A 13,882-nucleotide genomic window follows, 5' to 3' on the forward strand; every position below is an offset into this window, starting at 1 on the left:
CCCCCCCCCCCCCGCCCCCCCCCCCCCCCCCCCCCCCCCCCCCCCGCATTGGATAGAAGATCAGGAATCCAATTCGATTCACCAAACATTTATTGAGCATCAGTGTATAAAGAGTATTGTTCTTCATACACTCAGGAAACTTCAAAGTTTAGATGAGAGTCCCCACCTTCATGGATCTTAAAGGAATGTGACAAAAACACGGATGGCTGTAATATACAACTCTGAATGCAAGTTGAAATTTTTTGTTCAGTAATCTTAACCATATCATTATTTTGTCAACTGTCCATTGTTGAGTTATTAGGCTTAAGACAGAACCTAAGATTCAGAATCAGGAGCCCATTCCCAGCCTAGTCACTGTTCACTGTATGACTTTGAACAATTCATTTAACTTTTGTGTGTTTTAAGTGTTTCATCTATAAAAATGAGAAGAATAATGCTCACTGTTCCCTCATAGTGATAAGAGGAGAAATTTGATATTTCATATATAAGAGCTCTGAAATGTAAATGTGCTATATACAAGTCCTCAGCAGGCTGGCTCAGCAGGAACAAGTCTTTCCAATGTACTATTGTCACCAACCCACCTTATTTCCCTAAAACTCATGTCAGACCATGGCATACCATGCTCTTCCCCCATTTATTCAAGAGACTCCAGTGGCTCCCTAATAACGAGTTAGTCAGTCAGCGAGCATTTATTAATGTCAGGCACTGTGCTAAGTGCTGGAATAAAAAGAAAGACAAATGACAGTTCCTGTTTTTAAGGAACTCAAAGTCTAACGGGGCGGACAAGATGCAAACAACTTTATACAAATAAAATATTTGCAGAAGGCATAAGACTTGAGGGGGATTGGCTTCCTGTAGGAAGTGAGATTTTATCTAGGATGTAAAAGAAGCCAGGGAAGCAAAGATGAGGAGGGAGGGAGTTCCAGTCATGGGGGAAGACCAGAGAAAATGCCCAGTCAGGACATGGAGTGTCCTGTGTGAGGAATAGCGAGAAAGCCAGTGTCACTCGATCATGGGCAGTGGGAGAGTAAGGTGTAAAAAGACTGGAAGGTGGGGGAGGACAGGCTATAAAGAGCTTTGAAATAGGATTCTGTATTTGATCCTGGAAGTAATAGGGAGGACTGGAGTTTACTGTATCAGAGGTAGAGGGAGAGAAGAACAGGAACGGAACAATTTATTGGTTCAGTGGTGGATAGACCAAGTCAGCAAAGACTTCAATCAGTGAGACCAACAAAAAGGTTATTTATTGCCTTGGTAAACATAAACTCCTCTGTTTGGTATGTAGAACCCTTCACAAATGGTACTTTCCTGTATTCCTACTCATCTTCCCTGTTATTCCCCTCCACCCACTGGATGGTCCATACATGCCTTGGTCTACTTGCTCTTCTCAACACAAGATGCTCCATTTCGCACCTCAGAGCCTTTGTGCTGGCTGTTCTCCCTGGCTGCAATGCTCTCCCTCCTCACCTCAAATGCCACTTTCTGCAAGAGGCCCTTATCAATCCCCTCCGCTTCTTGAGCCTTTCTCTCTAAGGTTACTTTGTGTCATTTATGTACCTATTTATATGAACATTGTCTCCTCTATTAGACTGTAATCCCCTTGAGGGCAGGGTGGTTTTTCTGTATATTTTTTTCTTTAAAATACCAGTATTTAGCACAGTGCCTGACACATAATACTACTTAATAAATAATAGTATTGATCAATTGATACATACGGCTAATTTATTGCTGTTTTTGCTCATGTGGACAGCCTGTTCCAATGAGAAAAAGTATTTCTAATGTACCATCATTACTCTCTAACAATAGTTGAAAGCATTTCTTCTGTGTGTGTGTGTGTGTGTGCTTCTTGTAGGAACTCACCTTTTTGGAAGAGGGGAGGGGAAGGGGAGCCTTGACAGAATGCCAGAGCAGCAAGGAGCCTTGGAGAACATCTAAGCCAACCCCAGCATGTTACAGATGAGGAAAATAAAGTCCAGAAAGGATAAATGATTTGACCAAGGTCATATAGCTAATCAGTGGAAAAAATCAAGACTTGAACCCAGGCCTCCTATCTCCAATTCTAAGGGCTCTTTCCACTATGGCCCTCCCCTCTTGCTTCTCTTGTATAGTTTAATTTGTGAGATCTGACTGGACAGAGCCAAAGAGCAGCCTTCAAGGCACCATAGCTATGGCTTCCTAATAGTGCAGCAAGGAGTTCAAGCAGCACAATCTGGGTCATTTTTACATAAGACCTCCTGGGAAAGTTAATGCTAGGCCACCGCGGTTCTAGCCAGAAGAAAAATAAGAATAACTCACATCTATATAACACTTTGAAGTTTCAAAGTGCTTTCCTCAAAACAACCCTGTGAGAAAGGCAAGGCTGATATTATTAGCTTTTTTTAACAGATGAAGAAACTGGGGCTAGAAGAGATTGAAAGACATTCTCATGATTACAGGGCTGGTGTTACAGACAGGGTTTGAATCCACATTTCTTGATGCTAAGTTAAACATTCTTTTCAGAGTAACAACTTATATTTGTAGAGTGATTTAACATTTATAATGTGCTTTCTTCATAGCAACATTTTAAAGACATTTTAAATATAGCATATGAAATATAACCACAGTGCTCTTTTGTCTTATTCCTACCAGATTTTTACAGTATAACTGTATTAAATATGTATCCAGGAAAGCTTTTTTCGGATTGTACAAACTTCAGATATTGTAAGTAACATTTTTAGCACATTCTATCATCTTAATTAAAAAGGAAGATTAGAGCTATACTAAATATATAAGTAGATAGATACACACATGTATACATATATATGCTAAATAATAGAAAAATTTCTCGCAAGAGCTCACACCACAAATTACTTAGCTAGCCACTAAGCATGAAAAATAAAGGATTTCAATTTTTACTGAGGAAGTTCATGTCTTTCCTTAACCTTCCCATTTTTTAGGTTAAATAACTAAAGCTCCTTTAACCTTTCCTCTTTGGACCAATTACCCAATGTTATAATAATTTTTATTGCTCTATACTTTAGGTCATCAGCACTCTTAAAATGCAGGGACTTTGACTAGATATACTAGTAAGGATGAGACTAAAGTTAGGCATGGCAGAGGGATCACTTTGTAACTCTTGAACTTTGTACTCCTGCTATTAATTTCCAAGAAGGGTATGGAGTGTTCAGGGAGGATTAGCCCCTCTGGCGTGAGGGCTTGCCAAGGCCTTCTCAGGGCTGCTCATCTACCTTTGGTGTTCACCTTCATCCAACTCTCACCTGTGGCCCCAAGAAGCCGTAGCATAGGCAGTAGCCATACCCAGGTATAATCATCTCTGCAAACGGCTAAACCAGGTTGAGAGTAACCAACAGGCCTCAAACCCATCAGTGTGTTAGGGGGATGTCTATCCCAAGCATGTAAAGGCTTCTCCTGGAGGAATGGGTGGGTAAAAACAATCTGTTCCAATAGCCATAAAGGCAGCTGAAGCGGGCACCGTGGAACACTTAGAACTTGGTCAGACAGGGAAGATGCCAAGGTTATTCTCTCCATCCAGGATCATCCCCAACGATTCTGACTTGTGTCTTACACCCGGCTTTGATGACTCTGGAAGAGAGGGTGAGGCTGACAACTCTGTACAGCTCTGCCTCACTTAAATCCAATTCACGCTTAAGTTAAGTTATTACCCCATTATGTCATTGGTCCTCTTCAAAATGAACAACAAACTGCACATTATACTCTGATGCATCATATTTGCCCCGACTTATTTTTTTATTTATTATTATTATTATTATTATTTTGCCTTTTAGAGGGCAATTGGTGTTAAGTAACTTGCCCAAGGTTACACTACTAGTTTTTTGTGTGTATGTGTTAAGTGTCTGAGGCCGGAACCGAATCCAGGTCCTCCCAACTCCGGGGCAGGCGCTTTACTCACTGTGCCACCTAGCCACCCCTCGACTTATTTTTTTAATAATAGCACTGCTGCAAAGTCAAGTTAAGTTAGCAAGAATTTATTAAGAGCTTACTATGTGCTGGGGGAAAATGCAAAGCTCTAGGGCTACAAAGAAAGGCAAAAGACAGTCTCTGCCCTCAAGGAGCTCACAGTCTAATGGGGCAAACAATATGCAAACAACTGTGAACAAACAAAATATATGCAGAATAATGTGAAGATCATCTCAGAGGGAAGGCACTAGAATACTTAATCACATTCAATGAGTGGTTTTCTATACCCCTCCTTTTTTTTTCACCTTTTGTTCAATTCAGCTCTTTCCAACAGAACTCCAGGAAAGGCCATTATACACAAAACACTATGTCAACATGGACTTTCAGTAACAGCTACATAAGCACAAAGTAACCACCATAAGCAGCATCTATTCTAACACAAAGGACAAAACAGCTTGGTTCCAGCTGACTTCGTGTTGTTCTTCTGTTCGTAGGTATCTCAGTCACAATTGTATTACCAGTCTCAGACCTGGAGTGTTTAAAGATTTACATGAGTTATCATGGCTGTAAGTATCCCAGTTCATATTTCCCCTATAAATACCATTTCTAGAGCCATCCTATTATGTAGCTTTGGATCGTTTCTGTTGTAATTTCATTCATTTTTTATTTGGCACCATATAACCTAGATTACTTCTACAAAGTCACATCAGTAAGTATTTATGAATCACTTAACAGGTGCCAGCCACCATGCTAAGCAGGTAGGATACAAATACAAGAAAAAAAGAGTCCTTTTACTCAAGAATCGTACATCCTAACAGGGAAAGTAAAGGTGATGGAAGGAACTATCCAGAGGCACATGATAATTACGTCCAGAAAATCAGGAATGACTTGTCATGGCCCTGGAAAATAAGGGATTCCCTAATTTTCTCACATTCTCTCAATTGTTACCTATCTGTCCCTCCTCGAATTACTTTGTCCTTACTTAACTTTACTGTAGGTAGGATGTAATATAGAAAGTACACATTCAGTAGAATGTAAACTCTCTTGGGTTGAATGTAAACTCCTTGAAGACAAGGACTATGTTGTTCTTGTCTTTGCACTCCTAACATCTATCACAGGGCCTTGCACATTGTAAGTTTTTAATAAATATTTGTTAAATTATACTGAATTGAACTGTACTTACCATTTTTCTGGCTCTACCTCCATCCTCCCAGTACAGCCTCACAACTAATTTCTGTTCCCCTGACACTATCCGCAAGTTTCTAGCTCTATCATTATCAGGACTAGTAAAAGGGTTAGGGGACCTGAGGACTTCCTCACTTCAATTAACCTTTCTCACTAATCTCATGGACCCCTGATTTTGGTTTCTTTTAAATGTGACCTAGTACCAAAATAACTTTATATTTTAATTTACCTTTTCAATTTCAATTTACCTTTCTTCATAATCTCATGAACCTCTGATTTTGGTTTCTTCAAAATATAACCTCCTACGAAAACAACTTTATATTAATCTGTCACTACCAAAGTAAGAGAGATTGAATTCTTGTCTTCTTATGAAGGTGAAATGAGGGCATGATTAAAAGCAGAGGGATGAACACTAGAGGTTTCTCATACAATGTGAACAAAGAGTTCAGTTCTTTTGTTTTTCCTCCCATACTCACCCCTACAAACTACGTAGAAGTTATCTAACATCTTATCTGACATTTGCTTGTACAACCTGGGGCAGGCGGGAGCATATCTTTCTACCAATTTCCACTCTTATGTTAGCTACCCTGGAAGCTCAGAAGAAAATTTAGAGAGTAATTAGTTCATCTCAGCTGCCTAGCAACTTTTTCTCTACTTTTTTTTACATTTTCTTAATGGTCATGCTCCTCAAGTGACATCAAACCCCTTTTAGGAAGTAGATGGGGCATAAATCCTAAATAAAATAGTTTCAGTTCAACATTTGATAAGTAAAAGAGTCATCTGTCCCTTGCTAAGAATTATTTTCTGATACTATTATTTTCTATGGTTTACAAATACCATTAACAATGAAACTTCTTAATTATGTTTTTTGTCAGAATTCTAGATGACAACCCAATAACCAGAATTTCACAGCAGTTATTTACTGGATTAAATTCTTTGTTTTTCTTGTAAGTACAAATTCATTTCTCCATCTGTTTAGTAGTACCTGATTCAGTCTTATAAAGGAGTTCAATAACATTTTCATTAAAATGTCCATAATTCACAAAATACATAGTGACTTCATATACTTTACTGATGCTGATCTCCTGACCACCCCATAAAGGGAATCAAAGTCAGAGGGGGTGTATTGCTTTCTTCCCAAGTCCAATGACTGATATTTTTTCAATCTACTTTGATTTGATTTTGGTTTAAGATATACTCTTATTTTTTTGTTGGCTACCAAGCTAGTGTCCATGTTTCATATACTTAGTGCTTAAATCTGACACAATCTTGGCTCCAACACATTTTTTTTCTCCATAGGTACAAAGGAAACAAGTCAGAAAATAACCCCCACAAATCACTTTAAACAAACCATTTTCTTCCCAACAGTATTGATGGTAGATAGTACCTATATTCAAGGATATGTTGGTAAATGTTTAACTGCCAGATGTCTGAGGAGCTGAAATATGTGCATGACATACTTTTAAGCTTACTCTGCATTATTGATATTTTCTCCATCACTTTATTAGGTCTAGACAATCAACAAAACAATAAATCAAGCCCTGATTTGTAGTACTTGAGAGTTTCCAAGGCATAATGATCCCACTAAAAATCTGGCTCCAGCATGCCCCTGAATCCCTAAACACTGAAAAATATGTAGTGTGCATTTTTATCATCGTTCATCCACTGTGTGCCTCAGAGAAAATCACTTACCTTTTCTGAATTTTAGTTTTATAGTAAGGGTCACAGACTAGACCAGACCTCCAGTCTCTCAGTTCCAATCTAGTATTCTTTCCACTACACATCAAGGAAAAATACAACACCTTTCTCTTAAAAACAAAAACAAAAAACAAAAAAATTCCACTTTGCTGATAACTGCACTTTTTTCAGTGTTTATTAATACACAGGAATGGATTACTAGTAAAAGAAAATTTATTTCTTTACTGTAGGAATTACATTTTTCTACATGTCAAAGTGAGTGCTGCAGTATTATAAACCATATCCTCCATCTTAACCTGAATGAGAGATGATTTTCTTTACATTCTTCTCTCTGTGGCACTTCAAATTGAATGCTACTCACAGCAGAGTTTCTGAAAACTTGGAAATTAGGTATTCCTTTGCTATGTAGAGTTTATGATTTTACACTTAAAGCAATAAGGAAAATTATCATTTAGAGCTACATAGACTTTAAAATTATTACTATATATACATACATACACATACATGTATACATATATAATTAGTTTCATTTCATAAAACTAAACAAGATGATACTTTGACTGAGGTTGCATATCATATTCAGATTTACCCAGTCTTAGTTTCTTTTCCAAAGTCTGGTTCTCTTTTTTCAATGCCAGATAAAGACCAGTTTGAAAAAAGAAATTATTTTCTTATCCTAAAAGAGCTCTTTGAAAGGCACCATGAGCTAGAAAATTGAGAGATGTCCCAGGCACAGAGAAGACTTGGGTCCGTATCTTACATCTGACAAACACTAGCTGTCCAACTCCTGCTGAATGGGGCCCTGAGGAAAGACTTCTACAGGGGCCAGGGATAGACTTCAGTCACAACAAGTCCTGCTGGCAAGACTTCTACCTCTTGTCGAACCCACCTAATCTCCACCTTCAGGTGAGAAGAGAAATGAAACTTTCCATTGACCCTGTGCCTTCTCCTACTGCTCACATGACCCCTGAAGGAAAAAGAAGGAAGTTGGTGGAGAGCAGGACTTCCATCTTCTGCTGGGCTGTCTCCTGACTAATCTCCAGCCTTCAGAGAAGTAGTGAAACAGGACCTCCCATGTGAGCAACTGACCGTGTGCCCTCCATCATATGTTGTACTTGTTTCAGCCTGATCTCCAGCCTCCTCTGGAAAGAGGAGTAATTCCTTCCACTCAATGATGAACATACTCATACCTGTCATACCTTACATATTCAAGTGATTCTGAACCTCATAGATCATCATCCAAAACCTATTCCCCAACCCCTATCAGTCGCATATTTCCATCTCTTTCAACCCTCCCATCCCAAAGTCCCAAACAAATGCCATCCATTTCTTCAACCGTGCTCTCTGAAATGCCTGTTCATATAGGTTAAAAATAGGTTAAAAAAAAACTTCCCTTCCTCCTAAATCTTTTCGTCTCCTCTCCCACTCCTTCCATATTCTTGCTATCACCAAAACCTGATTCCCTCCATAGCCATGAGTTCCAGTGCTGGCTGCACCTTCACTCATTTCCCTACATTAAAGTGGGGGAGTTAGAATACCCCTTACTCCTCATTGCCACTTCCAGGTTCTCTCTTTACCTCCTATCACTTAGAAACATCTATTCCTCTGAAGTTCATGCAATTCATATTACAACCCAATCAAAATTCTGGTAGTTATTGTATGCAGTTCTCCAGGTCTTTCTCCTTGACACCTCAATGACTTTGGTACCTGGCTCACAATTATTCTCCCCTCCTCAATTCCTGCCCTTATACTGGGTGACTTTAATATACACATTGATTCTCCTTCAAACATCCTAACTTCTCAGTTTCTCAACATACTCATTTTCCATGACCAATCCTCTCCTACATGTCAGCCACATACACAGATGGCCATACGCTGGATTTTGCCATCACTCACAAATACACTACCACCATGTTCAAGAATTTCAAAATTCCCTTCTCTGAGTATAATGTATTAACTTTCTAACTTTGCTACTGCCTCTTTCTTCCCTTAATAAACCTTTCTTTTCCTCCACACCATGACTTTCCAATTCCTCGACCCCTCCCGCCGGTTCTCTCTCAGACTATGTCCACTGTATTAGTTACTCTTTCTTCTTTTCCTTTTTTTCCTTCCTTTGAGGCATCTAGGTAGCATACCGATAGAGCACTGGGTCTGGAGTCAGGAAGAACTGAGTTCAAGTCTGGATCAGACTTCTATTAGCTGTCTAACCCTGGTCAAGTCACTTAACCACTCATCCTCAGTTTCCTCACTTGTAACCAAGGGATAATCATAGCATCTACTTCTCAAGTTTGTTTGTGAGGATAAAATCAGATTCTGTTTATAAAATGCTTAGCACTGCACCTGGAACATAGTAGGTGCTCAACAAATCGTCTATTCCCTTTTCTTTCCCTTCCCCTTTCTCTTGTTTTATTCACTTGGTTATCCATTTCAAATCTACATTGTCCTCATCGCTTGAATCCCTGAACCCCTTACCATATATATCACCAGTTGTGTCCCATCAAGCCTCAACCTGAGATCATTCCCACCATCTTCAGACTTTGCTCCTATAGATATGCTGCTAAACAAAGATGGAGAAAATCACACAACAATTTCAACTGAATCCATTACAAATTAATGTTACATAACCTCAACTGGGCTCTCACTGCTGCTAGGCAATACTTCTACACTTCCCTTATCAGCTCACTATCCAGCTCTCCACAGTAGCTCTTCCAAACCCTTTCATCCCTCATCAAATCTCTCAAGGCTTTTCCTCTCTCTGCTCTCTCAGCTGAGAACCTTGTCTCATGTTTTACAGAAAAAAAAATTGAGGTGATTTACTGAGACCTCCATCTTCTCCCTCTTCCTCATCTAATATCATTCAGATGCCTTTTGCCTCTATGTCCTCTTTCACCCTTATCTTGCACAGATGATCTTACTCCTCTCCAAAGCTCTCCAACTCTCCACTAGCACAAGAGATCTCATTTCATCCTGTCCCCTCCAACAAATTTCCCCCTCTGTCATCCCCACTCTATTATTTAATTTTAATGTCTCCCTGTCTACTGGTTCCTTCCCTATTACATATGTATGTGCCCATGTCTTAGCCATCCTCAAAAAATCCCTCACTTGATCCTTCTACCGCTGCTAACTATCATCCTATTTCTCTGTTGTCCTTCGTAACTGAACTAAAAGACCATACTAGGCGCCTCCTCTTTCTCTTCCCTTACTCTCTTCTTAACCCCTTAAGAAGGATTCCAACCTCATCATTCCCCTAAAACTTCTTTCTTCAGTTATCGGTGCTCTCTGAAATGCCAAATACAGCAGCCTTTTCTCAGTCCTCATTCTTCACCTCTCGGTAGCCTTTGACATCACTGATTACACTCTTCTGGATATTTTCCTCTGTCTAGGTTTTCAGGTTACCACTCTCTCCTGGTTTTCCTCCTACCTGTCTGACCACTCCTTCTCAGGTTCTCTTGCTGGATCCTCATCCAGGCCACACTCTTTAATTGTAGGTGTCCCACAGCGTTCTGTCCTGAGCCCTCTTTTCTTTTCCCTCTATTCTAATTCACTTGGTGATCTCACCATTTTCCATGGGTTTAATTACAACTCTATGCTAATGATTTTTAGATCTACCTATCCTGACCTAGTTTCTCTGCTGTCCCCTACTGTTCTGTCTCCAACGACCTTTCAGACATCTCAAACTGGATTTCTAGGAGATATCTTAAACTCAACATGACCAAAACTGAACTCATTATATTTTATTTTAAATCATCCCTCACCCCCTTCCTAATTTCCCTACTACTTTCAAGGGCAACACCATCTTTCCAATCCCTCAGGCTTGTAACCCAGGTGTTATCCTAGAATCCTCACTACCTTTCACACCACCCCCACTGCCAATATCCAATCGCTTGCCAAGGTCTGTTGATTTCATTGTCATCACTCAGGCCCAAATCACCTCACTCTTGACTATTGGAATAACCTGCTGATGAATGTCTGCCTCAGTTCTTTCCTCACTCCAATCCATCCTTCATTCAGCTACTAAAATGATTTTCTTAAAACACTGATCCAAACATGTAATTCCACTACTCAATAACTTCTGGTATTCCTGATCACCTCCAGGATCAAATTCAAAATCCTCTATTTTGTTTTCAGAACACTTCATAACCTAACCCTTACCCATACACTTCCAGTCTTCTTACACCTTACTCTGACTGAACACTCTTTGATCCAGAGACACAGGCCTCCTTACTGTTTCATGAACAAGGTACTCCACATGGGCATTTTCTCTGGCTCTGTGCCCAGAATTCTCTCCCTCTTCATCTCTAGCTCCTGGTATCCCTGGCTTCCTTTAAGTCTCAACTAAAATCTCATCTTCTATGGGAAGCCTTTACCAAAAACTTCCCTCTTTTAATTATTTACTGTTCATCCTGTAAATAGTTTATTTGTACATATTGGATTAGTGCTGCCTCCCTTGTTAGATTGTGAGTCCATTCAGGGCCATGACTGTCTTTTGCCTCCTTTTATGACCAGTGTTTTACAAAGTTCCAGGCATATAGTTGTTCAGTCATTTTCAGTTACATTCAACTCCTTGTGACCCTATTTGGCAAAGGTACTGGAGTGGTCTGCCATTTCCTTCTCCAGCTCATTTTACAGAAGAGGAAACTGAAGCAAAGAGTGTTAAGTGACTTGTCCAGGGTCACACAGCTAGTAGAAGTATGATCCAGATTTGAACTCAGGAAAGAGTCTTCCTAACTCCAGGTTATATATTCTATCTACTGTCACCTAATTCCACCTTTGGCAAATAGTAAGTGCTTAATAAATATTTATTGATGGAGTGACTGACAATTTAATCTAACAGTGCCCTCTGGCTGCTCAACGACATTCTGTAAGTCTCTGATTCATATTGGCAGGAGTTTTCTTTATGCAGAGTGCCCCACATAGTTAAATACATCATATTTCCAGTGCTTGAAAAAAATCCACCAGATTTCAGATGACAAGTCCAATAAAACTTCTTGGCTAGATCAGGATTTTGTTCTGTTTAAAGATATCAGATTTTATTTCTAATTAATATCTTTTCTTTTATAAAGGTCTATGATCAATAACCACTTGGAAGCCCTCCCCAAGGAGATGTGTAACTACATGCCTCATCTTAATTGGATGTAAGTAAACATTAAAGTAAAGTTCTAATTGCTTATTCATTCAGATGAATAAATCAGAGCTGAGGTGATGAAGATTTTATCTTTACAGCAACAAAGTTTGAACAAAAAATAAACCTGTAAAATGTGTTGGTAGTAACTAACTCAACTCAGAAATCATGATCATTTTGTTGTTGTTATTGTCTAGTAGATTAATTGTGTCCAACTCTTTGTGACCTCATCTGGGGTTTTCTTGGCAAAAATACTGGAGTTGTTTGCCATTTCCTTCTCCAGCTCATTTTACAGATGAGGAAACTGAGGCAAAAAGGGTTAAGTGACTTGCTCAGGGTCATTCAGTAAATATCTGAAGCTAGATTTTATCTTAGGTCTTCCTGACTCCAGACTCCAGACCCAGTATTCTATCCACTATGCCACCTAGCTGCCTTAAGGTTTTCTATTTTTTTGTGAACTTAACCCTGAAGTATAAACATTTCAATATAACAAAAACAAGCAAGAGGAAAGAAATTCTGTTGTAAAACTCTCTGACTTTAAGAAGGTAATATATAAAACTGATCAAGGTTATAGCAAAATTGCTTGTATCATCTTTTTCTTTTTCACATTAAAAAAAGATTTTATTGCTGTTTTTTTTGTATATCTATCCAATAAGAGATTCTCACATATGTCCTTTAGTTTTTCAACTCCACTTTCTGTTTCAATCACTTGCTTTGACAGAAACCTTTGCATGAATTGTAAATGATTCATATCCCAGGGCTGTTCCTATTGTAACTTTCCATTCAGTTAAGAAAAGAAAAATTAAAACAGGAACAAAAATAGAGTAGGAAGAATTGGCTAACTACTTGTATGTCCTTGGGCAAGTCACAAGCTCCCAGTTTCCTGAACTATAAAATAATGGAATTGGACTACATGGGCTCTAGCGCTACATCTACAAGGTTATAATTAAAGGACCATATGACCTTTCTCTCTACCTCCATGCAAAGGAAAAACAGAGAGGAAGGAAAAGACCACAGAATTCCAGAATTTCAGTAGCCATCAAGTCCACTGTTTTCTACAAAATAGCCACTGAGTTTTCATCTAGCCTTTGATAAATTTCCAGTGAGGGAGAACTGCCTACTTAGGTATATTTGGACAGTTCCAATTGTATGGAAGGTTTTCCTTACATCAGGCTAAAAACTGCTTCTTTTCAATGTTCACCCATTGCTCCTAGTTCTGCCTTTGAAGGTCAAACAAAATGTCTATTTCTCTTTGCTTGATAGTCCTTTTTCTTTTTTTATTTTATTTTTAATTTATGGAACAAAACAAGCATTTCCATAACATAGTACGATTAACAAAAGATGATTGTACATGAAGCTGCAAACCTACTAAGCACAACTTGCTATTCCTTTCAAATATACAACAAAATTATCTGTAAATTTCTTTTTTTTCTGCCCTTGCCCCAACCCCTGCCCCGCCCTAGAGCTGGCTACCATTAGACACAAAAAGGCTTATATGTGTAAAATTATTCTATACATACTTCTATTTATTAGTTATTTCATTGGATGTATAGATAACATCTTTTGGATATAGATAACATTTTCTTCACATGTCTTTTATAGCTAATTTGGGTGTTTATAATAGTCAAAATAACTTATTCACTCAAAATTGTTCTTAAAACAATATTACTGTTACTATATACAATGTTCTCTTGGTTCTACTCACTCTCCTCTTCATTATTTCATGCAAGTCTTTGCATGTTTTTCTAAGATCACTGAGTTCATCATTTCTTACAACACAATAGGATTCCATTTACAACCAGACACCACAATTTCTTCAGCCGTTTCCCATTTGATGGGCATCCCTGCAATTTCCAAGTCTTTGCCACCACAAAGAAAGATGCTATAAGCATGTTAGAACATATAGATTCTGAGTAGGGAGAAAACAGGGAGAAAATTTGTAACTCAAAATCTGGCAGA

At 38.7% G+C, this 13,882-nt stretch overlaps 1 protein-coding gene across 1 annotated transcript in view; it reads left to right on the top strand.

Moving 5' to 3' along the window:
* Positions 1-13,882, top strand: part of RXFP2 (relaxin family peptide receptor 2) — a 62,789-nt gene that overhangs the window by 19,491 nt on the left and 29,416 nt on the right. The window contains exons 6-9 of the mRNA XM_069080184.1: positions 2,629-2,700; positions 4,413-4,484; positions 5,979-6,050; positions 11,865-11,936. Of these exons, the coding sequence (XP_068936285.1) occupies positions 2,629-2,700; positions 4,413-4,484; positions 5,979-6,050; positions 11,865-11,936 (288 nt within the window). The remainder of the gene's footprint in view (positions 1-2,628; positions 2,701-4,412; positions 4,485-5,978; positions 6,051-11,864; positions 11,937-13,882) is intronic.

Source organism: Petaurus breviceps, unplaced genomic scaffold, assembly GCF_028583685.1.
Source record: "Petaurus breviceps papuanus isolate PSGF00001 unplaced genomic scaffold, PetGlider_PUasm1.0 91133, whole genome shotgun sequence".
Taxonomy (NCBI): domain Eukaryota; kingdom Metazoa; phylum Chordata; class Mammalia; order Diprotodontia; family Petauridae; genus Petaurus; species Petaurus breviceps.